The sequence below is a fragment of the Gavia stellata genome, chromosome 2, assembly GCF_030936135.1.
Source record: "Gavia stellata isolate bGavSte3 chromosome 2, bGavSte3.hap2, whole genome shotgun sequence".
Taxonomy (NCBI): domain Eukaryota; kingdom Metazoa; phylum Chordata; class Aves; order Gaviiformes; family Gaviidae; genus Gavia; species Gavia stellata.
Window position 1 is genome coordinate 2,564,124 of NC_082595.1, and position 27,767 is coordinate 2,591,890.

At 55.5% G+C, this 27,767-nt stretch overlaps 1 protein-coding gene across 1 annotated transcript in view; it reads right to left on the bottom strand.

Moving 5' to 3' along the window:
- Window positions 1-9,583: 9,583 nt before the first annotated feature.
- Window positions 9,584-27,767, bottom strand: part of ITPKB (inositol-trisphosphate 3-kinase B) — a 68,285-nt gene continuing 50,101 nt past the window's right edge. The window contains exons 2-7 of the mRNA XM_059832897.1: window positions 25,780-25,879; window positions 24,976-25,189; window positions 21,774-21,978; window positions 16,382-16,483; window positions 14,740-14,811; window positions 9,584-12,042 (exon numbers count right to left, since the gene is read on the bottom strand). Coding sequence (XP_059688880.1) covers window positions 11,827-12,042; window positions 14,740-14,811; window positions 16,382-16,483; window positions 21,774-21,978; window positions 24,976-25,189; window positions 25,780-25,879 — 909 coding nt within the window. The 3' untranslated portion in view covers window positions 9,584-11,826. The remainder of the gene's footprint in view (window positions 12,043-14,739; window positions 14,812-16,381; window positions 16,484-21,773; window positions 21,979-24,975; window positions 25,190-25,779; window positions 25,880-27,767) is intronic.

Genomic DNA, 27,767 nt, shown 5'->3' on the forward strand with positions numbered 1-27,767 from the left:
ATTTTATTACTATTCAACCCAATCCGCATCCTCTACAAGACACCAAGAGTTCATTGACATTTGAAGCCCAGACACAAGAGCTACAAGCTTGGCTAGATCTGATATTCCTCCCGGTCAAAAGCAATGGCTTCTCCCATGCGCCTGCTCACCATGGCATAATACCACCCCCCCTGTATTTTCTAGCTGGCTTCTCTCCATGCTCACGCACACAATGCACTTTCAGGCAGTGCTGCAATTTATTTTCTAAACCGGGACTCAGCATTTCCATCCCCCTGTGGGACCAGTGTGCTGTAAAACCCCAGGTGACAGTAGCACCAGCTGAACCAGGGTCCATCACAGCAAATCCTGCAGGAGCCCATCCCACCCACAAACCATCCTTCCTCCTCTTGTCATCCATATGCATAAGTAGAGCCAAGCTAAAATTCAGTCCTGCTTCTCTTGTACCCATCCACCAGCCAGAGGGAAGCGACACTCCCCCGTCCCCTCCACCAAAACGGTGCGGTGGGATGTGAAGGCTTCACGTAGACTCTAGGACCAACAAGATGAGAGTAGCTCAATCCATATTCCAGCTCTAAGGATGCTTCCAACAGGCAGGTCAAAGGGAACAGCGCATTTGGGCTTGGGGTCAAAACAGGCTTGCCTCCACCAACACAGCCTGCGTGTGATGGCAACACTCCCCCAAACACCCGGCAAGGGATCCCACCCCAACCTCCCTTCCTCCCACAACACACATACAGACACAGGGGCTGCTCCGCAGGCTGGGAGGGGGATAAGTTGCCCGTCGCTGGCTCAAGTCCATGTTTTCCTTGGTTTTGGCCATGCTTGGGTGTATTGGGTTTTTCCACCCTAGGAAGGAGGGAACGGGTGCACGCCCACCTATGCCATTTGCAGCCTGATGATGAGCCTGCCTTTCATTTTCATGCCACAGCCTAAACTGAGGGGTTACAGAGGACCATTTGTATACCTATTTATATCTGAGTATTGGATTGTGACTTGCTGTGTTTTGATACTGTGGATTTTTTTTTTTTTTTAAAGTTAAATATATTCTATTGCTGGACAGCTGGAATGAAATGCAGAGTCTCTTTACATAGCCTGGAGAAAGCCCATCAGTCCTGGATCAAAATGGGTCTTCCTCCTCCCACCAGCCCACACCCTGAGGAGAGGAGGCAGGGGCCAGGGCACAGCTTAAGGAATAACGACCCAGAGCCTTACGGGGGAGCAGAGGGCTAGCGAGGAACCTTACCTGCACCCCTGAAACAGAAACAAGGGACAGGGAAAAGCCACCCTGCCTTTCCCCTGTGCACACACCTGCCAGCAGTCCTTCTCGCCTGGGTTTTCTTTGCAGTTTTAACACTTTAAAATGACTCCCGGCATATTATCCGTGCAAGCGCAGCCCCCGCGCTGCCGGGGCTTGGCCACGCACGCCCGAGCGGAGCAGACCTCCGCAGGTGGCAGAGCCATCGCAGCGGAGCTTTCCCATGAAGGGCAGCTCTGCTGCAAGGACTGACAGCCCGTCAAAACACATCCGCACTTTTTGACCATCCATACTTCATGCTCTCTGCTCCTCCTGCGACATGCAACACCGCAAAGTGCCACTGCTCTGCTCCCTCCCTAAAGCCACCGAAAGTGGGGAAACACATGGGAGATCCCAGCTGGACTTGTCAGAGGATGGGTTTCAGCCTCCCGCCCCGGGCGCCTGCAGCCCAGCTGGGAAAGGGCCAGCCTCTTGCTCCATCAAAACCCCAAATCCTTGGAGGGTTGCAACACTGCTGTATGTGATGACAGGCTGCAGGGAGTAAACCTTGAGCATGTTTCTCTGTGCTATAGTGGGACTGCATAGTCACTCGCATGCCTGCAGCCCATGACCGACCGTCGGCTGCCGCTGCCTGGGCTGGTTTCCTCCCCACTGCAGTGCTTTGACTCTCCCCACTCCCTGCTGGGAAGGTGGCAAACATCTGCCCTTGCATTTGGGGTTGCGGAGGGCAAATACCATGGGCACAGTTGCGTTTCCCCCCAGACACCTTTCACCTCCTCCACCAGCCCTGTCCTCGCTGCACTGTCGGGCTCCCTCTCCATCCCTGTCCTGCTTGTCGGAAAGGCTGGGAGCTGGGAAGAGGCCAGCCCTGCACCTGCTCCAGAGCAGCCCTTGAGAGGTTAAAGCGTGCCTATCCCTGTCTCCAAATTGCCAGCGCAGCACAATGCTCCTCCTGTTTGCACGGGCTCACGCAGGAGGAGCGGCAGGAGCGTGGCCCTGGAGAAGTGGGAGAGGGCACCCACCCAGCGAGGCTGGGGGTCGTAGCCATTGGGAGGGTGACAGCACAGATCCCACTTCATCCACCCTCGCAAGCGGTGCCCAGCACAGACCGCTGGTAACCGCCTGACCCAGCCGCAGCGAGGGACACCCCACAGCTGACACACCGCTGCGGGGACAGCCAGCCCCGTGCAGCTTGTCTTTAACGAGAAGGACGGGGCAGGGGGAAGGATGCAGACTGCTGTTTGCAGCTTGGCAAGGCTGCAGCAAGAGCATCAGAGGCAGGGAGCCCACCCGGGACCAGCCTCGGTAACAGAGCGGCGCAGAACAACCCTGCCCAGCCGCACGGTAGGGCGAACGGGGCGGCGGGTCCAGCCTGGGGGGCTTCAATGGGACTCAGGGGGCCAAACCCAGATTTGGTGCAAGACCAGCGAGAAGGGTCTTCTCGCACCCCGTGGCTTTGCAGGATCTGGTAGGTGAGGCAGAAAGCTCCGTTTCACTTGCTACATCTTTCTATCCAGGCTTCACCCCCTCAGCGTGTGAAGCACTTTGGGATGAAAACTGATAGATAATATTATGATACTATTAATACACCCAGGCAGACACACTATCACATGGCAAATCCACTAGAGAGATCTGGGATAATTATCTTGAAGAGATTTCTTTAAAGCCCTGCTAATGCAACCATTTCAGAAGGGGGGGGAATAGAAATCACACAACTGGGAAATCAAAAACTGGAGCTTAGCGAGGGCAGGTAAGCCATGGGGAAAACCTCCATGCCTCATCCTCATCCGAGCACCATCATGAGAACGGGTCTTTCCCTCACCTGGAGGAACAAACATCTCCAGCAGTTTTTCAGCCCTGCGGGCTGTCAAAACCCACATCCCAGGGAGTGCTCTGGCATCAGCCCGCAGAAACCCAGGAGGTTTTCAGGGCATTGAAAGAGGCAGAGAGGCAAGAGATGATGGGCACAGCCTGCAGCTTCTGCTGGCTCCTCAAACGGGCAGCAGCACCAGCTCTACCGGAACAGACACCAAAATCCCTGTTCCGAGAGCAGCCTTGAAGTCAGACAGCACCATCACCCAGAAACCCAAGGTATGGGGTGACCAGTGGGTTCCTGGGGTGCTTACCCCACAACATGCCGGCCCTTGCCGGGAGAGAGCAGCCAGCAACCCCCAAGCCCCTGAAGATTTGGAAATGCCCAACACAGCCCTGCTCTGCCCTTCTTCATCACCCCGTAGGTGGGCAGAAGCCAGACCAGAGCTGCTCCTGCCCCCCAGCCCCAGCACACAGCCAAAGCCCAGCCTGCCCCAAGCCCCACACCGCATCCCTAGGCAGACCCCCTGCCCAGCCACCCACCTCTCCACACCGTGCAGTCCCAGGGGATGCACATGGCCACCACATACCTCTCACCCTGATTTCAGGTGCAAAGCAGCTCACCCCCCAACCCAAGCGCAGAGCCTGCCCAGTGTCCTCACAGCACAATTACAGCCCCTACTGCAGCTCTTCCATGCACCCAACCAGTGCAGCACAGCAATGGGCTACCAAGAAAACTCCCTCTCCCATAACCATTGCACAACAGGAAAAACCCTAAAAACAACCAGGTGGTCATGTCCCAGGAGAGATGCAGCCAGCCTGGCTTTGCCGGCTGCCCCTCCAAGGTGCCTACGTCCCTCTGAGTGCCATAGGAGATGTTGAATGTCAGAGGTGCCCCTTCCACCAGGACCTGAGCAGCCAGAAATTTGGGCGCAGTGGGGTTCAGCGTGGCAGTGGCTTGCTCATGGACCTGCCAGGTATGATGCTGCTCCTGCCCGTGCCCTGCCTGGCCCCCCAACTCTGCTCTCCCCCCTCCCAAACCCTCCAGGGCAGGTTATCCGCAGCAGATACAGGCTTGCAGGTAGCAAGTGCCAATGGGTACCTCACTATTAGCGACATGAAAGAGGGCTGCAGGTTTTTAAGGGACAGCTCTCAGGCCAACCAGATGAAATTCCAGGCTTAAATTCTGTTTATTCAGCGGCCCGTGCACTGCCAAGCAGCCGGCCTGGGAGGCGATCCCCTCCAGGCAGGGCTTCTTGTCAGAAAATGATGGGCAAAGCAGCCACTGCTGCTGCCTGTCCCTCCCCGCGGCCAGTGCAGCCCCAGACACGTGCGAAGGAGAGAGCGGCACCAACCTGCCCTGTGGATGCTCTCTGGGCAGCAGTGCCACGGGCTGGACCACGCCGGCACACAAGCGCTGGGGAGACATTCTTTCCGAGCCTTTAGTGATCTCCCCATAAGCCATGGGGACTGGGAGTCTCCCTATAAAACCACGTCCCATGGGAAACGCGGTTGGGCACGTGCAAGATGTGGCAGTCGCAGCAGGGCATGTTCGAAGCGCCTGCTTGGGGAGGATGAACGGTGGGAGGAAGCACGTGGCATTTTATGCCCACGAGATGGATCACGGTGGGGACGACACGTCCTCCAAGGGCTACGCGGTGCCACCGCCCACAGCGCAGGGACAGGCTGCGGCGGCAGCCGAGGCTGTTTGCCCCACCAGTGCCACCGTGGCAGCTCCCCGGCCAAGCCAGCACTGCGCTGTGGGTGCCACCGCACCGGCGGCATGGCCGACCCCACGTTTCCCCACGGAGCACCCTCCTCAGAATAACCACCCAGGTGTCACAGCGGGGGCTCGGCTGCCGGATGCTTTCAGGGCGGCGGAGGTCACTTGCTGGAGGGGACAGGTAAGGTAAGGCGTTTCGTGGCTTCATGTGCGTGCTGCCGTTGGAGAGACAGCCTCGCTATGCCCCGCTTCTCCCGGGGGACACGATGCGTTTCAGCTCATGCCCTCGTGCTGCCATTTTAGATGCAGCTTTTAATACGCCTGGCTGGCTGTGCACGCCAGCGGTGGGGTGTGCGGTGCTGTTGGGCATCGGGTGCGTGGTCCCCTGTGTTGTGCGAGCTGTGCCTGCGTGTGACCCAAAAGATGCTTTATAAGGGGCGAGCATTCCTGTGTGTTTGATTATGGTAGGGCTAAAATGAAGCCAAATCAGTGTAGAAGCATCTCTGCTACTGGGGAAACCGTGCTGGTGGGGGGCACAAGAGCATGGCCGAGAGGATGAGCCTCCTCTAGAGAGGCAGGCACCGGTGGGGATTTTGGGTGTACCAGCCCCACGTCTACCTGTGATAGGGGACACAAGAAAGACCAAACCTGTAACTTGTGCATGCAGAATCTTTTCCACACGAGGGTCCGGGTGCGGGTTTCCAGCAGAGCACGTGGGCAGGGGTGTAGCTGAAGGATTGGTAAACCATCATGAGGGATGCCCATTCCACAGGTACTGTCTTCTCCCCTCGCTTTTTTAGGGGCATAAAAAGAAACGAAGCGCAAATTTCGCACTTGCAAACGATACTGCACCGACAGCACTGCAGCGGGGAAGTTTTTTTAGCCACAGATTCTTTACGAAGGGGAACCGCATCTGTAACATCTCTCTTGCTGCTACAGACGTGTTGCTTTTCCTTCTCGCACGTTCCCTTATCCAACCGCTTCTCTTCCAGAAGTGGTGTTTGCCCAGGTGGTTTCGAATGTAAGACTTTTGACACCAGGGAAAGCGTGTTTGAACACCCTGGCGATAGGGAGGGGAGGGAGCCGACCCCAGATCTTGCAGGACTGACATTATTAATACCCACCGAACAAATGGCAGGAGGCACAAAGTCCCAGCAAACAGAACCCACCAGCCCCAAGCAGGCAGCAGATGGGTGCTGGCAGCAGGATGAGCTGGTGGGACCCAAGACCTGCATCTTCTACAGAGTTTCCTCCAGCGCTATCCCGGGTGGGATTTACTCGGGAGCCTCCTCCATAAGCTTTCTCCTCCAAGCAGCACCAGCTCTCCCGTGCTCTCTGGCTGCTCTGGGGTGGAAGCACAGTTTTTCCCTGGAGAGGAGCAGGAGCCATGCGAGACAGGTCCCCTAAGGATGCGGGGAGAGGCGGAAAGAGAAAACCTGCCAGTATAAAAGCAACACCAGCCCCTGGGGCATCTCAGAGCCGTAAATCCCCATGTAAAGCCGCCTTCGCCGCGCTCCAGTGCCTTGCTGGAGAGCATCGCTGGTGGTGGCTCAGGGGCGTGACACGCAGGAGATGGCAGCCCCGTGTCCCCAGTCCCGCCGTGGGGTGTGTGAAGCATGAAGCAGGGTCCCGGCCGTGACGGGGCTCACCCCCAGGGTGGGCATCTCATGCTGCTTGCGGGAGCGGAGTATGAGCACTTCCACAGACTGAAAACCACACAGGAAAAGCACAAAGCAAACCCACAGATGCTACAGCGGGGCCCTGCCCACCTTCCCCATGTCTTTTCTTTTATTTAACTTATTTTTTGCAGTTCACAACCATGAAGAATAAATCTGTATTTTTTAAGGGTGGGGAAGAAAACGAAGCGCAGACCCTAACGAGACCAGGGACTCTAAATGGGAGGCGGAAAGCTGGCCCTCAGGGTGGCAAGGGGCTGGCCCTCAGCCCCCCGCCTCCGCTCGGGCTGGGGAGGCACAGGGTGCTGGGGTCCCGGACAGGCACAGCGAGGGGAGACGTGTTTCCCCCATCTCTCACTCCCAGGAATAGGAGTCTCTACCCAGAAATAGCATGCGGGCGGCACGAAGCTCTTCATCTCCCTGCTCCAGCAGAGATCCAGGACGGAGCTGCTTGGTGGGAAGGGGTTTTATTCATTTTAATGATCCCCCCCCAGGTCCCAATGGGAGCATCGCCAGGCGACAAGTCCCATAACTGCTGGGGGTGGGGGCCAAGTCCCAACCCAGCGGGGACCAGGCGGTTTTAAGGTGCGGCGGAGAGGAGCAGCCTGAGCGCAGCCCCATTTGGGGGTTAAAACCCAACACGAGCCCTCCCCACCGAAACCTGGAGGGGTACACAGACACCCCACACACACACTAACAGGGCACCAGCACACACGTTTTCCCACCCCAGCAGGGACCTGGAGCTGCCAGGCACACCCCGGAGAGCGGCTGGGGTGAAGGGCATCCCCAGGCTGCTCACCCCCCCCAGATGCTATTTAACCTCCCTCGAAGCCCCTGCAAAACCACCCCTGCCACAGCAACCCCCCCGCAGCACCAAAACCCATGGGGTGAGATGCCAAGGCAGGTGCTTTCCCACCCCAGCAGCTCCCCCTCGCTCCTTCTGCCCCCCCAGCCGCACCCAGCACCCACGGCAGAGCTGCGGCAGGCAGCGGGAAGGGGCCCTGCGCAAAACCCAAAGGGTTCCAAGCTGCCAAACTCACCTTGTCCGCAGGAACAGCAGCCAGGGCTCTCCAGGTGGAAAACCCCTTTGCTGGCAGCACCGACCCCAAAGTTGCAGCATTTCATTGCTCAGCACCCCCACCATTATAAAAGAAAAAACAACAAAAAACCCCAAAACTCTCCCTGATACAACCCAGATTCTCCCCGCACCTTCATTTATGGCCAGTAATATTTAAGTAGCAGCAGCCTAAGTAGTTTATTTAAGCAATGAAGATCCTCCTTTTGAGGTCTCATTGCTCAGGCAGTGCAAATCCCTCCAGCCCTTTCTCGGGGCCGGGGCTCTGGCTGGGGCAGCCAGGCGGTAGCACTGCCCTGCATCACCCACGGCAGGGGCAAAACACCTCTCGGGGGGCTTCCCAGAGACTCCCAAACCCCCCCAGCTGGTACCACTAACACCACATGAGCCTCAGACCCCTATCAACCACCACAGCAAAGTCCTGCATCTTCAGAGGTTGTGACTCCCAGCTGGCCCCCAGCACCCCCTTATTTATAGGAGGTTCATTCTGGCAAATAGCACCTAATTAGACAATTAAGAAGAAAATTAGCTGCCCCCTCCCCACCCACAGCTGCCTATAGCCCCGTGACACTGCTGGAGGGGCTGGGAGGCTCCGTGCTGTAACAGCGGAAGCCTCAGCAATGTCTAAAGTTTTCTTTGTTGCGTGAATCTAAGTGCTGGCCTCTTTTCTCTATATTGAGTTGATTAATCATTTAGTTTATTCACCTGTGAAGTTTGGCCTTGGGACCTGCCCCTTTCCAACCCGGCGCATAACCTCAGGGTCAGCACACGCCAGTACTCGGTGATGAGTTTCTTGCCCTGACTTATTCCCTTCCCCTCCCTGCCATAATATCGTGGTGTTTCCTTAACTCTCAAGAAAGGGTTTTACAGAACAGAGCTGAGGTTCTTATTCTTTACCTTCTGGGTTTGCATTTTAGGGTACAGCCGAGCAAGTTTTGGAGCCTTTTGTTCTCCTCCACAGGTAGGAAGAGGAGTCACGTACTGATGAGATTCCCAGTGGCCCCCAGGAACTGGAGCTATAAGTAAAACATCAGCTGTCGGTAACGGTGCTGCGGGAGTGTGCAAGCCAGATAGGAAACATGTACGCCTTCCTCACAGCCCACAAGAGACCGCTACATGCACGTATAGCAGCCTCACGTCTATAATACTACCAGTCCTTTCTCGGAGCAAGAGGTTTCTAGTCTTGAAGCAAAATCCACCCTGGTTTTCTCTTGCAGTTTGTTTTAGAGGTGCCGCGGTGAGCAGCAGAGATGCCGCAGGGACCAGCATCCCGGGGGGCTGGGCACGGGGTGCTAAATCTGACTTTCCTCATAGGGCACCCCACCCGCGCCCCTCAATCCGCGTCTGTCCTGGGACAGGCTCCTGCTGCCCTGCGCTCGCACGGACAACCAGGAGGGACTGGAGCCGCCTTCAGGCTCTACAACCTGATTTCTCCTTCAACGCAAAACAAATCCGGGTTTGTTTTCGCGGCCTGTGGTCCCAATCGCTCCCTCCAGCGCTGCCGGCGGTGCGGCTGAGAGGGAGAGGAGCAGGGGAGGCGCGTGGCTGCGCCAGGCAGCCCTGACGCCCCTGGGTGCTTTGATATCCTTGAGCGCCGAAATCGCAGGGGAAATCGCAGGGCGGCACTCGGAAACCGCTCAGCGGGAGCTGCAACATAGCGCTAGCGAAAAACATAAAGACCGAAAAAATTCCGGGCGGGGAGCTGCCTTTGGTGGGCTTCCCGGTAGAAGGGGGATGGAGAAAGTCAGGTCTCTCCCAGGGGTGCCCCCCACCCAGCCCGGAGACTCCGCAGCGCTGGCTCTGCTCTCAGCCTGCCCCGCTCTCTGCAAAGCCAGTCCCTGTTTGTCAGGATCCGTCCCCGGCGCAGGGTCCTTCCCTACTCTTGTTTTCAGGCAGCACTGCTCCCAGCGTCTGCTGGGGTAACCAAAGCTGGAGCCTGATCCCCTCAAAATCATCGCGGACGTGAAAGCCGGCTCCTGGGTTGTTCCCAACCACAAGCTGCGCAGGGCGGACACGGACCATACACCGGGCAAATGCTTCCCATATGCCTTTATTTGCAAAGTTACAGGATTTTTTTTACAGGCACTGTGCGTTGGTTTTTCAGACCGGTTCAGATTTTTCTCTGTATTACCAATGGCCGAGAGGGGAGGTGGGAGCGGGGAAAATCCCTCACAGCAACCGTTCCAGCCTCCAGAAAGGCATAAGACATCTGAGAGGAACAATCTGCTTCTTCTGAAGCCATGAAGCGAGGAGTCTGGTTTATAAACAGGCTTAAAAAATAATATACATATGTAAGAGCAGCTCAAAGCTAAAGTACAGCGATAACTGGTACATACCTATGCATATCTGTTCCCACCCTTTCTCCAAAGCTGGAAAAGGGAATGTTTAAAAACTAAAAACACAGTTTAAAAAAAAAAAAAAAAAAGAGGGATTCCATGCATTAAGTTTTAGTGTTTTGTGCAATTAAAATGGGATGAAAATAAATATAACTTAAAAAAACCCAACCTTTTCCATGACACTAATGGAACAGAGGCAAGTCTATAAGGCACTTCCACATGGGCTATTCTAGAAAGCCTGGCAAAGAGCTAAAACAGTGCAACCATTTACAATGGCATCAGATGAGCTAAAGACATCTGTCTGGTGAGATATGAACTGAGAAAAACCTTAGGAGACTTCAGTCCTCGGGAAAGAGGCTGGGGCATGGCTGCAGATGGCTCAATGGCCAACTCCTCCTCCTTATTGCTGCCAGGAGAAGACCTCCCCCACGGAGGAGGCTGGACCCACCAAACGATGGCAGAGGGGCTCCGGAGCCCCGCTCCCGGGGAGCGAGATGAGACGGTGGGTTTGGGGATGGAGCGGGTGAGGGATTTGCGGCTGTCGAGCTCCTGCACCACCTCCGGCGCTGCACGCTCCTTCTGTCCTCAACGCCAGGGACTCCCCGGCTCTCCCGCTCTCCTCTCGATCGCTGACCTTTAGCGAGCCAGCTCTGCCGCGAGCAAGCCGCTTAGTTCAAATGTTCCAGGAAGTTAAAAAATAGCCTCCGCCCTAAATAGGGAACTGGGTGTTTTTGCAGGAGCGGGAGCGCAGAGGCCGTACACGCAGCCCGAGCGGGCTGGGAAGCCAGCGCCGAAGAGCGGCAGCGGTCAGCCGGCTCTGCGGGAAAAAAGGGAAAGCACGGGGATGTCTGACCCCGACTCTGCTTCGCCAAAGACGACTAACCGGGCCACCGTGAGAGCTGCTTTGCTGCTGTAAGCCTTTGCCCGCTGCTGATAAAACTCACAGAGCTGCTCCGGGTGGGAGGGTCACCCTGGGCCAGGCGCGGGCACTGGTGGCACTACCCCTACACACGTGCTCGGCTGCTGCCAAAAGTCTGATCAACCTGGACGGCTACTTTAGGTCTCATTGTAGTCCCTTACAAGCTATTTTTCTCTCCCCCAGCCCTGCCCAAAGTCTTTATTCCCCGTGGAGGGCTGGAGACCCCAGCTAAGGAGGGCTGGGAGCAGCTCCTAACAGGGGAGCTGGGTCTGTAGAGAGGAGCTCGAAGCGTTACCCACCACGCCAGCGCACCCAGCATGGGGCCCACGGGTGTGAAGCACCCGGCCAGGGTCAATACCTGTGCCCGACCACGTGGCCCCGCAGCCGGAGGGAAACCCTCGCCCTCCGGTGCCACCTGAAAACAACTGAGCAACCTCTACGGGATGTCTTGAACGCAAAGAAAAACCCAAATCCGCCCTTCTAGCAGCACAGCCAGGTCCCTAGGCTGAAAGGTGCTGGCAAAGACAACTAAAGGGCTCCCACCCCAGTATCCTTCGCTGTCTCCAGGTCTTGCTCACGCACCCTGGCTGCCAGAGGGTCTTGGGCACGGCCACTGAGTGTTTTCAGGGTGATGCTACCGATCCCAGGGCGGGGAGAGGCTCCTTCCTCTGCCAGCCCTCTTAAAGGCCCTCTTAAAATCAGGCTGTGCAAGAGAAAAGCGTGATAGGCAAAGCACGCGCTTGCCTAAGCAACCCCTCCGGGCTGCTCCCGGCCGGCACGGCCGCGTGCTCCCACCGACTCTGCAAAGCCAAGGTTTCAAGTTCAGGTTTTGTTCTGGCAGGTTAGCTCTCTATTTACACTGAGAGGAAAAATAACCAAGACAACCTAAAAAACCACAACAAAAACACATTAAATAGGGAGAGTATAGCTTTCAAATGGGAAGGGCGAGGGCTGGAAAGTGTCTTGTAGTGCAGTTCAGAAGAGTCAGTCGGGGGCAGTTGGGGGTAGTGGCAGAGTCGGACGCGCGGCTTTAATGCAAGTCTTCGCTCTGGGACAACTCTGTCAGGATCTGAATGAGGTTGTCCAGCCCCCAGAGGTAGCCGTCCTCTCTGTTCCCTTCCACCCAGGGCACGTTGTGCTGGAGAACTTGTCCCTCCGGCAGCGGGGTGGTTTTCCCAAAGTCAATCATCCAGACTTTGGCCTGTTCCTTCTTGTCGTGAATGAAGAGGAGGGAGCTCCCGATTACCTGCAGAGAGGAGAGACCAGTTAGCGGTGCTCCTATTGCTCGTTCTCAGCCAGCTTCGGGGCTGTCGGACACCTCATCTCAGGCTGCATTTGCAAGAGATGATGCTGAGATTTTGCAGGAGCAAAAGCAAGCTCGGTGTGTTGCTGGCTGTGTTTGCACGTGCAAATTGGGTATTCAAACAAGCTGATTTACCCATACCAATCCCAGCTCTTGGCAGAAGGAGAAGATCAGAAAAACATGGGCATGAAAGATAGAGACGTCATTTTGGAAACCGAGTCAAGGTCTCCGGGGAAGGAATGAGCTGAATTGTCTCAGCCTTCGCCACGGGGATCTTTCCCAAGGCCGGTTCTTTGTGACCAGCTCGCGCTATCCACGCTCTCCAGCCCTGCAGACATCGCTGCAGGGATGGGTACGCTCCAAGTACAAGTCACTTGCAATGTGCTGTCTCCAGCCTGAAACACCATCCAACTGCACCAGTTTCCCCCTAGAATATCCCCCTGGCTTTCACAGCGCTCTGGGGATGCAACTGAGAGGTGCGTGTACATTAATTCCCTTTTCCATGAGTTCATGCGGCTGCATCTGCTTTGAAGGGCTCTTTCATCCCCTGATCGGTCTTTGGGAAAATCCTGCAGCAAGTGTTGGCCTGGGCAAGCCCGGGGAAGCCCACGGGTGCATTTGGGAAGGTGAAGCACATCGCCTCTGCGGGATGAGACCCCACGAGCCCAATGCTCACCACCCACGGAGCAGATTGATGCTCAGCAGGTCGGCACCTCCAGCTCAGCCCCATCCCAGCTCGCAGATCCCCGCCGGGCTGCCGCCCAGCAGCAGCTCTGCCGTGGCTTCCCAATGCTGGGGAACACGTATCGGTGTCAGGCCGTTCACCGTCGTGCTCTTCTGCTGAATCCGCTCCTCCAGGCAGAAGATTTTAGCAAGCGGTACTCCAGGAAAGCACCAAGAGGCGTGCTGCAGAGCTGTCCCAAATGAAGATTGCTTTCCAAATTACGTCCGATATGCACGAATTGGTGGATGACAAACTCGCTTGCCCTTGCATCACAAATAGGGACCTTGGTGAGCGGAGCGCAATGGCTGTTAGCAGACAGGACGCAGTGTGCCGAGAGCCGGGAGCACCCCGTAAGCTGTGCAGCTACGTGGAGGAGCGCAGCTCTAGGGGCATCCAGCTGGTGTCAGCCCTCCAAAACAGCGGCACTGAACGGTACCCGGGACTCCCCCGGCCGTGCTATCAGCAGGGTTTAGTCTGAGGTTTGTCTTTAGATGAGGGTTTTGAACGGGAAGCATGTACTGTTTGCAAAAGCTATTATGAATTTACATTTTTGAGGAGACTTCCTCCTCCAGCGCATTGGGAGAACATCCAAGGTCCAGAGATACGTATTATTTCCCAGAAATGCTTATCTTTAGCTCTTCTCCTTCTAAGCTCTTATAGCCCTCTCTTGGCCAGCACAGAGCATTTTAACTTGCAGGAAAAGCCTTTTGCTGACGTTTTTCGCTCGCCTGTCCTGGGTCGCCAAATTCTCCTGCAGCTCCCCGGAGGAGCCCTGCCCAGCGAGGGCCCCGTGGAGGGACGCACAGAGCTTGGCAGACCTTCCGCTGCGCTTCGGCTCAAAGTGGGACGGAAAGTCAAAGCTGCTGCTTTTTCATTTTTAAGGGGTGGAAACTCCTTTCAAAACCTCCTTGAAAGGCTGTTTTGTTTCTGTGTTTTCAAACGAAACCCTGGCATTTAGTTTCAGGGAGCATTTTGTTTCCCGTGTTGAACTGACCCGAAACCCTCAGTTTCGACATTTCCCTTCCAATTGCCTTACAGGCGCTGCCGTCAGGAGACGCGACCCCATCTGCCTCCGGCTCTCGGCAGGACCCTCCGTGTGCGGCCGGGACCGAGGTGGCTCAGGCGGCTCCGGCTGAGGGACAACGGGCTCTTGGAGATGTGGCTCCCGCTCCCTGGGAGTCAAGGGTTCCTATGAGACTCTTGCCCATAGACAACACGTGCCCAGCACATGTGCTCTCCTGTTTTGTTAAGTGAATGCAATAGCAAATACCCTTTGCCAACGCTAAATCAATAAAATGATTTATTTAAATTATGGAGCATTCCAATTCCTGGTGAAACAGCCAAAAAATGTAGCGCTTCCTCTTTGTTTTCCCACCAGAACTGAATTTTCACTGTAGAAAATGTTGATTTAGTGGACACTCATTTCTGGAGGAAAGTCCTTCCAAGGGAATAGTCCTTACCGTGGTGCCCCAACCACCTCAGCAAAGGCAGTTTTGGGATATCTGCAATTTACGGCTATACTGAAGCCTTGTTTGATCACACGGAGCAACCAGCCACCAAACGATGCCTGACGCGCATTCAGACAGGCGTTTCTCTCCAGAAAACCCCTATAATTTTACACTAAGGATTTTCCCCAGTCATATAAACCCATAAGCAGCCTGAATTCCTCCTCGATCATTTTTAATCCGTATGAACATTGGTTTTCAGTAGATTTGAGCCCATGTCAGGTGCATGAACAGTCATCAGCTGTATTTCCACATAAGTATTAGATAAACAGGGGTATGAAAATACAGATATAAGAATAAATTCAAAATCGTAGAAATTTACAGCCTCTGACTTTGACTTTTCTCTCCTTGGACTAGCTGAGATTAAACCTTTCGCATTTCCAGGCAGATCTATCTAAACACGAGTATTACCTCATGGCACTTGAAGAACGGGGAGGTCTCCAGGGTAGCGCGGATACCCTTCAACCGGTTAAGGTAACTGTTCTGGAATTACAAAAAAACAACAAACAAAAACCAAACCAAGCTGTCAGCGCTGCGGGAAGCCTACGTAAAAAATGCTGCATGGCGCAGAGAGGAAAGTCACCCCCCTCCCAGCATCCGCTCCGTGATACCATGTTTGCATGGAGAGATGCCGGCGCTGTCCCTCCGCCGCCCTGCACTCAGCATCCTCCCACAGACCTGGGAGGATGTCCCCTCTTTTTTGGGCTCCATTTATCCTTTTGGCCTCTACGGCATCCTGTGAGCTCCTGTGGCTTCCAAAACTTAGTGAGAGCATTTGCTTTTGCTGCAGCAGTGCTTTCTGCAGACTTTTCCCTGCTGCACCCACGGTGCTCCCGAGGAGGGAACAGCTAATTCAGCAGCCGCTGCTGCGCGTGCACAGCCAGGCTGCTTTTTTTCTCTCACCTGCACTCTTTTTAATAGGTCAGCTCTTCACCTCATCTATCATTTTATCACTCAGTCAGTCAAGCATCATGAGACACTTCTGTAACTCACTTCGTATCAGCACTTCTGCAAAGTCGGTACCATCAGTGGAAGGGCTTTCACACTAGTCAGCACGCAGGTCAAGACCCACGCGCCTGTTGAAGCATCCCTGCAAATTGCTGGAAGGCACTAAACACTCTCAGGAGGCCCTTTTGGTAATTTGATTTTGAGGTTTAGCTAGAAGGACTAAGCACAGGAACACGCACAGCAGGTATCCGGGCACTATAATACACCTAAATTTTCACACTTTGACTACGCGGGGAGATGGGAGGGTCGCTGTGCTGCAACGGTTTGGCCGAGAAGCCCCGTTCAGAGCCAGGGCGTGATGGTGTGAGTGCGCTCCAAGCTCTTTAGGGATAAAATGCAAGCAGGCAACTTCATTTTCAGATCCAGGAATAATCCCTGGGTAACTCTTGTCAAAGCAAACACGCCGGTTTGAAGGAGGCAGTGCCAAGGGCCGCTCCAGCTGGAGCCTTGCGTTTGTAGGCTTTATATAGCACAGCTTAAAATGGGAGCGCTTTGTCAAATAGGCTATTTGACACAGTTGGTGTAAACTGTTTACAGCTACATCTCTTATTCTCCTGGTAACACAAACTTGGGCAATGCCGACCGGGGCTTCCCCGTGCGAAGGGCGCCTGGCGCAGGCAGGGGGATGCCTTGGCCACCCTTCCTGCGAGACCGCGCGCAGGGCAGCCCGCTCTGCCGGGGTGGGAGTGCCCGCCATCGCACACTGGGGTAAAGAGTGGGCTCAGAGGCTGCCGTCAGCCCCAGGGACGAGGGGGCAGAGCGTGGCTGTGCCTCTGCAGCGGATTTTGGGGCCAACCCTTGAGCATCCTCAGCAGACTCGGACCTGGCGCAAGCAGTGCTGCTGCAGCAAATGTGTCCCCTCCCAGCCCTCCGCTGCTCTCCCCTCACCCCTGCACCAGGATGGCATTTCTCTTTGCCATTTCTCATGCTTTTTTAAGAGAGATTGCTCGGACTGCAGCCCCTCAGGGCAGGGAGCTGATGAGCCGAGGCCAACCTCCGCAGGAGAAGCCCTCTCCAGGCAGCCCCCCCAGCATCCCCCACTCACCAAAACGTTGCGGTTGCCTCTGGTGAACTCCCTGAAGGCCTCCGTGACTTGTTCCTTTGTCCGCGTCTTCTTGAAGTCCCGGTTCACAGTGCCGTCCTCTTTCTTGAAAAGAAGGGAGAGCTGTGAGTGGGATGGGGAGGGAGGGAGCCGGGGCAGGACTGGTGTTTCAGCAGTGATGCATCTCCCTGAGTAGGACGAGACCAGCCCTTTTGGCAGGTGAAAGACCTCTCTATGGATGAGTGGTGAGCAGAGGCAGCAGCTCTCTGCCTTGCACATCCCAAACCATCCCACGGCTCTGCTGCATTGCCCTCTAAAGCAAATGGCAAGTCTCCACCATCACACGCTTGCCGACATCACCGGCAATGGGGACAAGCTCATGGACCCGGTGTTTGTTGCTCACCAGCGCCTGGAGACCACCCGTTTCTGGCTGCACCGTGCCCAAATGGCTTCCCATTGCTGCTGCGTCTGAGCACAGGCGCTGACACCAGCCTCGGGCTGCACCCCTGCTTGGGGAGAAAAGCCAAGCGTGACCGTGGCAGGACGCACCTCAGTGTGGCTGGAGACATCATCTCAGAAGCAGGCACAAAACCCCCTCTGCACGAAGTCCTCCACAAACCACTGAAGCAAGGAGATGAAGGCAAGGAGCAAGCCCCACGGCTGTCTTGCCTCACTAGTGCTTTGATAGCTCACGGAGAGCAAACCCTGAAAGGCAGCAGCCTGGCACCAAGACGCAGTGAGTAGCCTTGTGCTCTCCTCCACCTCTCCCCCAAAAGCAGATCTGCGCTTGGCCCGCTGTGGGGACGGCACGGCTCGGACCGCCGCACGGATGGCACGCAGCCCTGACCAGAGGCTCCTGGCCAAACCTCGGGGCAGCTCTGTAGGTTGCTCCCCGTTTCCCCAGTCCTGCCGGGGCTCTGATTTTTAGATCAGCAGGTTTCATTGTCTGGAGTGGCCGCGGGTCGGGCAGGCAGAGCTCGCTTCCTGGATACAGGGGCTATTTTAAACCACATGTGCTCACGCTCACAGCTCTGCTTGCAGAGCTCCATCCCACCGCTCCGGACAGCTCGTTTGCACACAATAGAGCAAAGGGACAGAGGCCAAAAAGACATCCTGTGGGCTAGGGAAGATGAAGTAAGGATGAAGAAGCAGAGCAGAGGCTGGGGAAGGAAGAGAGCACAATGAAATCACCTGCCCTGGAGATTCATGTGCCTTGGCAGGACTTTGAGACCCATCCAGGGAAGTGTCCCAGGGTGGGGCCATGGGCATCCCCCTGGACAGAGGGCTGGCCGTGGGCATGGTGGCTTGGGGGAAGGCTGAGCGCTGCGGAGAGCTGGGCAAGGTGAGCCCGGCACCAAACTCCCCACCTGATGTGCAGTTTGGGATGAACCACGCAGCACCCTTCCGACTTCCAGCTTGCGTTTTTGTGCAAGCGTTAATGAAGGCGATAACGAAAGCAACGCGAGAAAGGTCTTAGTCTCCAGGAAAAACTTGGTCTGCACAGGGTGCAACCAATGCACCCAGCTTGAAAGCACCCTGGACCCAGCCTGACCGCTGTGCTGCCACAGGGTATAAAAGCAAAGCTCATGGCTGGCAGACCGCGCATCGGCAGGGGCCAGGGACAACCTTCTCTCTGGAGACCTCCCTGCTGTAGCGGCCGTCCTGCCGATAGACCGAGCAGGTCCGGGCTCTCTGCTTTCGGCTGTGTCTTGCTTTGCAGGAGGCTGCAGCAGGGCAGGCAGGAGGTCTCGCTGAGGATGCTCTGGTGGCGCGTGCGCCATGTATAGGGGATGGGCGCTACGCTGCTATACGTCCGTCACCTGAGCCCTGACGCGGCAGTTCAGAAATCAACCCACCCTCTCCCCGGGGGATGATAGATATCAATTTGGAGAAGCGCCACAGCACTAATATCACATGTAAAGAGCACAACTTTCCACAAAGCATCCAAGAAAGGAGATGGACTTCTAAATGCTCCTAAAAATAAATGAAAACCACAGATGGCCTTTCAGATAAGGCAATCTAGGCTTCAGGAAAGCCAAACAGCCTATCCCTAGTGCTGCTCCCATCATTACCCGCCTCCGGCGGTTTCCTTGCGCAGCCAGACGCTGCAGTGGTGGGGCTGACAATGGCCACGACATTTACAGGTGTCCAAGCCCCGCGGGGGCTGGCTTCCACGCAGCAGAAATGTGAGGGGGGCTGATAAGGGCTATCGCAACCTCCGCCCCACCAGCGATTCCAGTTTGCGCTGGTGTCACTGGGGCAGGGTTCGGCTCAGCTGGCTCTCCCTCCGGCACTCTGTCTGGCCTCGGATGGGGCTCCTGAGCTGCCCGACTTGGGAAACTCAGGTGAGGGCTTTCACGGCTCGTTCTGGGACCTCGCAGACGTCCCAGCGCCGGGGAATACTGTCCCACCATGCCCTTGCTGCAGGCAACGGTGAGCAACCTTCAGACCAGAGCAGGAGCTCAGGGGTGACGCTTCTTGCAGTGAGCTCCAGTAAGCTTCAACTGGGTCACCAGGGATCACCGGTATTACTTTTAGCACGGTAATTTTATTAATAGCTACTGTTTCCAACAGTTTCAAGCTACTCCGGAAAGTTAGATGAGTGTCATTATCTCCTTTTGCAGAGGAAAATTTCCATTTTAAAGAACCACCAGATCCTTGAGGCCACCTGGGAAAGCAAGAGCTCAGCCAGGAAAGGGTCCCCATCCTCATTCTCCACCCTGAGCTGCCTGTTCACCTCGCCTGCCCGCGCTGTCCCAAAGGCTACTGCTGCTCCCCTCCTTCCCCTGAGCCCCCTTCCAGCCCACGTGCCCACGGCCAAATCCTGCCCTTCCCTTGCACGGCAAGGTGCTCTCCTCTCTCAGCCTCCGGCCAGGAGCAAGGGGCAGGGCAGATTCACCCCTGCTCTTCCCAGGGAAGCATCCGCAGGAGGAAAGGAAACATGGGGAGATTTGTCATTATTTTCCTGAAATTGCCTCTGAGGGCTCAGTAGCAGCTCAGGGCGCCGAAGCCGCTTTCCCTAATGCGGAGGCTCGATCCCACAAATAGGGCAAATACAGGGATACGGCACAGCACGACCAGCTCGACACTCTGCTGGAAAACAAGCCAGCCAGGAACCAGTGTGAACTGTGAATGCTTTAGCTTAGGGGAAATAATCCAGAAGCTGAGGGATTTAAGGAGAATTACAGTAATTAGAGCCTCGATCAAATTAGCAGCAGCAGGATTACTCCTGGAGGCTAACAGTTCTCAACATTTTTCAAATAAAGGGCTGCCTCACCTCTTTGAAAAAAATCTACCGCTCACATCGTGCAGCAGCTCACTTACAGTCGGCTAAAACAGAGATGCAACTCTCACCACTCCTTTATGGCTTTTATTTCCCTCCACAGTGTTTTATGGCCTGTGTGGGAACGTGATTTGGGTTTTTTTTTTTTAGATTTTTCATTTCAAATGGTTCACATATGACCTGCTTTTGCCGTAAAGCCTGCTAAATGTCCCCAGATCACAGGCTGAGAAGCACCGCTCGAGGTCAAGGATATAGCATGTCGGACTATAAATAGACAGGTATTTCTGATTATAGCAAGAAGGCAGGGGGAAAAAACAGTGCATGGGCGCTTTGGTCCCAACTGGCCCACTCCTTTTTTTATATAGCCTCAGTTTTATAATAAGTACCAGCAAAACAACAGCGATGGGAATGCAAAACAGCAGCAATGGACACTAGGCAAAGGGTTGCCCCGAGCCGGAGCAGCTCACAGCGTGCTTGCGGGTACCCACGGCAGAAAAGGGTCTTTGGGAGAGCTGGGGAGATCAGGGGAGAGCTGCACAAGCAGGCAAGTGCCCTGACCCAACGTAGGCACCGCAGAAAGCTGTTGTGGGGGAGCATGACCGGCAGCATCCCAGGCAGGGGCACGGGACAGGCAGGGTGCCTCGTGTTGCTTGCCAGAACCTCGTGAAGGTGTTCAGCCCAAGGGCTGTTCCTTGGGTTTCTGAGAGTGGTTGAGTTAGAAAAATGCACTGTCCTTTGCTGGCCATGAAACAGTTGAATGAAGAAGGTGCCCTCCTCCCCGTGTGCAAGAAGCTCTGCTGGGCTTCCCACAGCCCAGGGGCTTTGTCCCGCTCAGCAGGACAGACAAGTCCCTTCCCACCGGCGGTTTGCTACGTGGGTCATCAGAATTAGTGGCGCTGAGTGACACACTCCTGGTGATCACCTTTTCAACCCGTGGTCTGACATCTGCATTTGTTTGCTGTTTGACTGGTGAGGTGAAGGGGAACACTACCAGGAAAGTCTACAAAATCTGGTGTAAAGGCTTTTTCAGGCAGTTTGAGGCCATGGAGACCCAGATGGACATTCTGGGAGAATCCTGCCCAACTCAGAGAAGAGAAAAACAATCTGTGATCAAGAGAAAGAAACTCCTCCAACCAAGATACATGCAGAAATCGAGCCATCGTTTTCGCCAAGAGCGAGCGGCTGTCCTGAACTCCCACCCGGGCCCCCAGCAGTGCCCCAAGCCTGAATTACTGCAGGCACGATTTGACTGAGCTCCTCTCGTCTGCCAAGCCAACGCCATGCCCGGGCACACAATGAAACCCTTAGCTCAAGCGTGATATTACCTTTAATTCATGTTGGCTGGCTATCAAAAGGCATATGCCATTGTTAACGTTCATGCAAGTCTTCTATCGCTAATACAACTGCTCTGCGGTTACAGACCTAACTCTGTTCGAGTGCCATCCCGGACATCTGTCTCGCCGCAAAGTCCGCTTGCCAGGAGAAAAATTCCTGGGCTGGCTCATCTAATGGGGACACAAAAGCATCCCAGCAGGTATCTCCAGAAACGTGAGCGTTAGCCCTGAGCAAGCGCAGTCAGCAGGTTACACACGCGTGCAGGCGCCAGCAGAAAGTGCTGCTGCTTGTGTCACCCCATTTCATAGGGCTCTGTTGCTGAGTTTTTCCAGACAGGGATGTAAATACAGCCTCCTCACCGACTGCACCTAAACTCCCAGCTCCAACCATAGCTCAGCACACGTTCAAGCTAGGATTTGGATTAATGGCTCAGCCTAGTAGCACAGCAGTATCAAAAGCAAACAACTAATCTGAGTCTTCAAATTGGAGGATGCCACTTCGCATTTTACAGTCAGGGAAATCAACCAAGCGGCTGATTTAATGAGATTACGGCTAAAACTGTCCTCTCGCATTGATGCCCTGAGCTCAGGGCTTTCAGAAGAGCGGTGCTGCCCTGGGCCGGGTGCCTGACGAGGGTGGCTTGGCTGCAGGGACTGGGGACGTCCTGACGCGACACGGTCTCGCCACCAGCCTGCTGCGTGTGTGCCACTGTGAGTTTGGTTACCGAACATCCCCAACTGCTGTTCCCCCTGCTCTGCACACCTGGAGCAGCCTCACCTTTATCCCCTCGATCCTGAAGCCCAGTGTGGCGGTCGAGCTGATGGTCTCCCTCCACTGCATGTAACGGGGCTTGGTTACTGCCCGCAGCACGTTCTCCTCCTCGGTGGGGGCGTCAGGATCCACCTCGATCATCTTCTGGTACATGTCCTTCCTCAGGCTTGGCTTCTTCCGGGCCTTTATCAGCTCCTCCTCCAAGTACGTCCTGCAAGGAGTGAGGGGGGGACATCAGCAGGGCCATAGGGCCACCACACAAGGTGCCACATACCCACAGACAGCCCTATCCATGACAGCTAATCCCTACGGAGTAGGGCAGCATAGGAATTAATGGAGCAAGCCTCCTTGCAGGTGAATTGATCCTGATTTAATTAGCACCCCGTCATCAACACCCGGTATCTTTTCAGTTCATCAATCAAAAGTTTGGCAATAACAAGGGAGGTTGTTTCTCACCGGTGCCCACGGTGTTGCTGCTGCTACCCCTTGGTCCTGGGGGGGTCTGTCCCCCAACGCTCAGCAAACCTGAGCAGCAACTTGGTGGCTCTCACAAACTAAACGCAGCTTTCAAGACGTGCCCAGAAAACCTGAGCGTGCTCTGGGACCCAGCTGAGTTGAAGGCAAGAGGGGAGGTTGCTGCGTCCCAGCCCTCGGCGTTACCTGCTGCTCCCTCCGAGGTTTGGCCAATGTTGGCGGCTGCTGCCAAAGCTCCTCCTGTGCCTCTTGCGCCCTTTCCCATCCCCTCACCCTGTGCTCTGTGAGGACTGTGCCTCACCAGCTGCTAAACAGGGTGTTTGCACGCAGGGCTGTTTCGCTGCTGATGATTTTGCCTGGTATAGGTCTGGTTTAAGTGGACTATCTAGCAAATCTTCCCATACAGGATGGAGCAGGGGAAGGGTTGGAGCTTTGGCTTACCCTCACCCCCGGGGCCGTGGGGTGCAGCCGCGATGGGGGAACGGGGGAAGGAGGATGGAGGGTGCAGAGGATTTTGCCAAGACCTTGGTTTGATGCATACTTCAGAGGAGCAGCACTCTGTGCCAGAGCACACTGGTGGAGAACTTCTGCGCTCTGGCACGCAGAAAACCATCATCCACAAAATAATACTTCCTGCAGCAGTAATAAACCACTACATAACTCCTCGTGCGGCTCCCAAACCCGCCCCAGCTCAGCCTGGCAAGTGCCCAAGGCTCTCTCCGAACAACTCACCAAGCCGTGTGAGATATCCCAGCAAAACGACACAGGAATGACCCTCTTTATCACCTCCTTCCCCCCAAATCCAAACTGCTCTACACCTCCCACTCGTCCTGCCCAGCTCTGCAGAGGGGCCGTGCCCTCTCCTTATGCCCCTTGTGCCAAAATCCCAGCACTCAGCGTGCAGTTCACCTCCAGAACCAAGCGAAATGCACGGAGAGGATGCTAGGCAGACTACGTGGGACGGTGTTCCTGTGTTTCCCACAGGCTTAGCAAGGCAAACTGGTGTCTTTTCTCAGGGCAGGCATATGATCCCTGAGCAGACATCCCCAGGGCATCAGCCTGTTTGAAAAACACTGCAGATAAAAGTGATGAAAGGCTTCAGCTGAGATCACCAAACCCGTGATTTTTGGGCAGACGGAATAAACCAGCAGAATAAAGCAGCAGCGTGCTCAGAAGTTCAGCTCACGCTGCCCAGAAAGCTGGATTTCCTTTTGATGAGAATGACAGATCGTCTATGTCTGCGGTTCGGTCCCCCTGCATCACTCCAGGCTTCAACCATCACCGGGGCTTAAGGAAGACAAAGTTTTCTTTAGGGGCGACTGGAGGAGGCTGCCGCATCCCAAAGCCAGGTTGGCAGGAAAAAACCCAACCTGTATCTGCCTGGCAGCAAGCTGCTGGTTCAGAGGACAGGTTTAGTAGCCCTGAAGTTTAATTTATCTGCCAGAGTCTCTCCTGCCTGGCTGCAGGGGTGCCCCACTCCCCAGCATTAGCCCAGTTCACCCTCCCTCCCCAGCTCCTCCCGCAGCACCATCTTATTTAATGATGATGATGCCCAGCACATTTGCCCCCTTGCCTGCTCTGCCTGGCTCATCTCCAAAAACTCAGGTGCACGAACCACCCGACCTGTGATTTGTGCACAGGGAGGCTTTCCTCCTCCCGGAGACAACTGCAGGAGCACTCAAGCAGCGTGACCAGCAGCTCTTCTTCTGGTGGCTGTCATCTCTGGGTCCAGAGTATGTCCCGTCTCCTTCCCATGGCAGCATGGTGTGTGCCAGCCGGGGCCACGTGGCTGCACCGGGGCCCCTTCCCCTTCTCTCCACCCCTCCGGTGGAAAGTATTCCTCGCCTCTTCCCTGCCGACAGCCCAACATGCCAGTTCGAGTTTCACATCAGGAGTTCAGGAGGGGGAAAAAAAAAAAAAGATTCCTCCCTCCCACAGAAACCATCAGCTTTTCCAGCAGTGCAAGCGTCTCCGCCGCGTCTGGGCTGCGCCGTAGCCAGCGAGGGGGGTCTCAACCCGCCCTGCCGCCAGCCTGCAGCAGACCCGGGGCCGAGCGGTGGCCCGGAGCTGCTCCAAAGCCGGCAGCTGCCTGGGGTCACCAGCCCTGCTCACGTTTGCTCTGCTACACCCTCGTCAGCTGGGGCATCGCTAGCTCCAAATCTGCTGCTGGCCACGTGGCTGCAGCCTAGGATCTTGGCGTATCTGTAGATGGTTCTCGAGGAGGACATGGGAAGTGTTGCTCATCTGTTAGGAAACGTTTCAAGAACTTCGCCTGAAAGGCACTGGAATACTTAGCACACATTTTACCCCTCAAGCGTACGTCGGAGCAAAGGGTGAGCAGAGGGAAAGTCTCTCGCTCACCAATGCTGTGCCATTCAACTGTCTTTATTTCACCCCTCTGGCACCCTGGGCAGGATCTCCCACACCTTCTGCTCCCTGCCCCTTGGCTGTGTCCTCCTGCAGCGGAGAGAAGCAGGTTGCCATCCTCCTAAAAGCTACTGTGCCATTCTGGTATACCCGAACCCAAAGAGCAAGCCGTCCCCTCTGCTGCACCAAAGCAACTTCCTAGCACATGGGATGGTCAACAAGCAGAGAAGGAATAAGTCTTGTGCGTCCTTCCCGTACCCAGGCTTCCCCACAGCCACTTGTGTGTTCCAGAGGGTTTTACCCAGGAGATGCATTTGCTTTGAGTATCCTATCTTAAAACTCAAACAACGTCCCCAAAGCCACTCACCTGACCCCCATTTTGCAGTCCATAACGCAGGGGGAGTCAAATTCAGCCAGCAGATCTTCCATCTGGTTGTATCGCTCGCCATCCTTCACAACGTCGCCGTGGTAGGCGGGAACATAGGGCTTCAGGACGTCATTCATCAGGCGGTCGAGGCAGCGCTGCTCTGATTCACAGTGCTTTTTCAGTATCCTGCCATTGGCCGCTGCCTTGAAACTACCTGAGGGTGACAAGGGACAAGGTGGCACTTGGATGGGGGATGACGCTGTGCCTTCCCAAAACAAGAAGGGCGGCCCAACACCTTGGAAGCATCTCGTTTACACCTGCACCCGAAAAGAGTCCCCACAGGCTGGGACTTACAAGCTCGGGCTGCCACATTCACGGGTAGCGTCAGAGGTTTATGACCAGCAATGTCACACCTTAAGCAGGGCAGAGACCTGCCCTGCAGCACCCAACACATTTGCTTCACAGCCTCTGTGTACTTCATGGTAGGTTCATCCCTTTGTCTCCAGGCTCACGCGTGGGGCATCTTCGTGCCGGGCAGCATCACCCGCTTTGCTGTGGATCAGCAAGAGGGCTTGGGTCTCACCCAAAGGACTCGGCTCTCTGCTGCTTGTGAAAAAAGCGGCAGTAATACCTCCACATCACCCTCCCTGGCATTTAGGTAAGTCACTCCCCTGGGCTAGAGACGTGGCAGCTGAAACCTGTGACATTCATGCAGCAATCGGAAGCAATTCTGACCAGCAAAGCCCATTAACCTGCGATACCAAAGAGCCTTTCCACCACTCCGCCCCTCCCCACGCTCCGTACCTGCGTGTCCCGCTAGCTGGATCCAAGGGTACTTCTTCTTGAAAGACATCACAAATGGGGACCAGTGCACCATATTCTTGATCTTCCGCCATGATTTGCTCTAAGGAAAAAAAAATAAATGACGGTGAATGCAATGTTTTAAGCTTTTACTGTCCGTAAAGTCACTTCAGACAGCACGCAGCTGTTTTGGACAGGGGAGGAGGCACCGGAGCCAGCGCAGGATGGAAGCAAACAGAGAATCTGCTTTTTTCCCATTGCCCCGTGCCAAGCCGGACCCGCTGGGCCTTGACTCTACACTCAAAAATCACGAGTAACTAAAGTGGATGGCGTTACAGTGTTCTTCCAGTTGGCTGCTTCTGCTGCAGAGGGCCCAGCCACCCGCATTACCTCGTCTCCGCTCCCCGCATCCCTCTGCGGAAGCAGCGGCGACATTAACCCATCCTTGGGTACCGCATTAGACGGTGGCGGATGGAGCGGGGAAGGGAGCCCAGGATTTCTACCCGGCCACAAAACTCCCCTCCAGCTCCCGGGGGGAACAAGGGCCACTCGCACAAGCGCACACAGGCTCACCGCCTGGCTTTTGTTCCCCGCTGAAAGGCAGCTGCTTTGTCCATTAAGCTGGCAACCCGCACGTGGCTGATCCGCCTGCTTTGGCCCATCCGTAACTACATTTCAGAGAACAATTCCCTTCTGACATGTTGTGTTTGTCGCCAGATAGATTGCACAGAACTATTTACATGACCGTAACGAGGGCTGCATCGGCCGTACGAAAGCCTCCTTCGAGATTTTTTCCCTGGATTGTTCTGGGGAACGTGCCGCCGGTAAAAGGCAGAGGGATGACCTCTTATCTCGGCCCCAGAAGGCGACGGCGCAAACAAATCAGGCGAACAATATACAACGGCGACAATGGAAAAATGCCTTCTTGCAGGAGCTGGGACAAACAGGCGGCGTAGTCCTGGCTGCTCTGAGCTACGGGGTTCAGCCGGAAGCCCACAGATAAATTATCCTCATTTGCTCCGCTCTGAAGGCATGGGAGGGAGCCTTCCAGAAAGCCCAAGTAATCTCTTCCTCGTGTTTGGAGAACCGGCCCCGGTTCCAGTAACGCTTCGCATACAGGCGGGGAAGAGCCAGCAGCCTCGACTTGCAGTTTGGATGCTTGTTGGGGGTGAACTCACGGCGCAGGAATCCGCGCTGGGAACTGCTGACATGTTTAAATGGCGAGGAAGAAGCCAGGCAGAGATGTTAGCGTCTAAAGCGTGGAAATTCCATCGGGTTACCCCCGCGCCGTGCACCGGGGACGCATCGGACGGAGTTGCAGGGGCTGCCCGAGCAGTGGGGACCGGGGGGTAGGAGAGGGGAAGAAGAAAGGTCCTTCCCCACCTCCCAGCCCGGGAGGAGCGGGGTGGCCCTTCCCTGGATGACTGCCCATGGCCGGGAGCGTCCCGGCGCGCCCTGGCACTGGTACAGCGGCGCAGGAGTTTGGCAAGCAGCTGCCCGAGCGCGGGGTGACACCGGGCATCCCCTTCGCCCAGGCTCCTCTGCGCCACGGGTTTGCTCTGCCACCCGGCTTGCTTGCTTTGGCAGCGAGGTCGGGCAGTTCCCTACCTGACATGAGGATGAATGTTTTTATTTCCAAACGGAGTGCCAGAACTTGTGCGCTTTAGCCGTTCTTTGTTCTCCTTTTGGCAGAGAGCAGGAGGGAAAGGGGCGGGGGGGTGTCCCCTCCTTTTGTTTTTAAAATAGTAACATCAAGTCCTGGCTGATGTCATGAAAAAAAGGTGGAAGAAGAAGTCTCCGAGGGCGTTTGGACTCCAGACGAGCATGACCCACCTCCTCTAAAACAAGGAGAAGGAGTCCTCCCCCCACCGCACAGCATCGTAAGTCACTCAGTCCCAGGAAACACGCCAAGGCAACGCGCCTTCCCAAGCCAAAACTTTGTTTTGTCGGTGGTTAGAGCTTTGTAGCTAAAACCTTGAGGTACTTCAAAG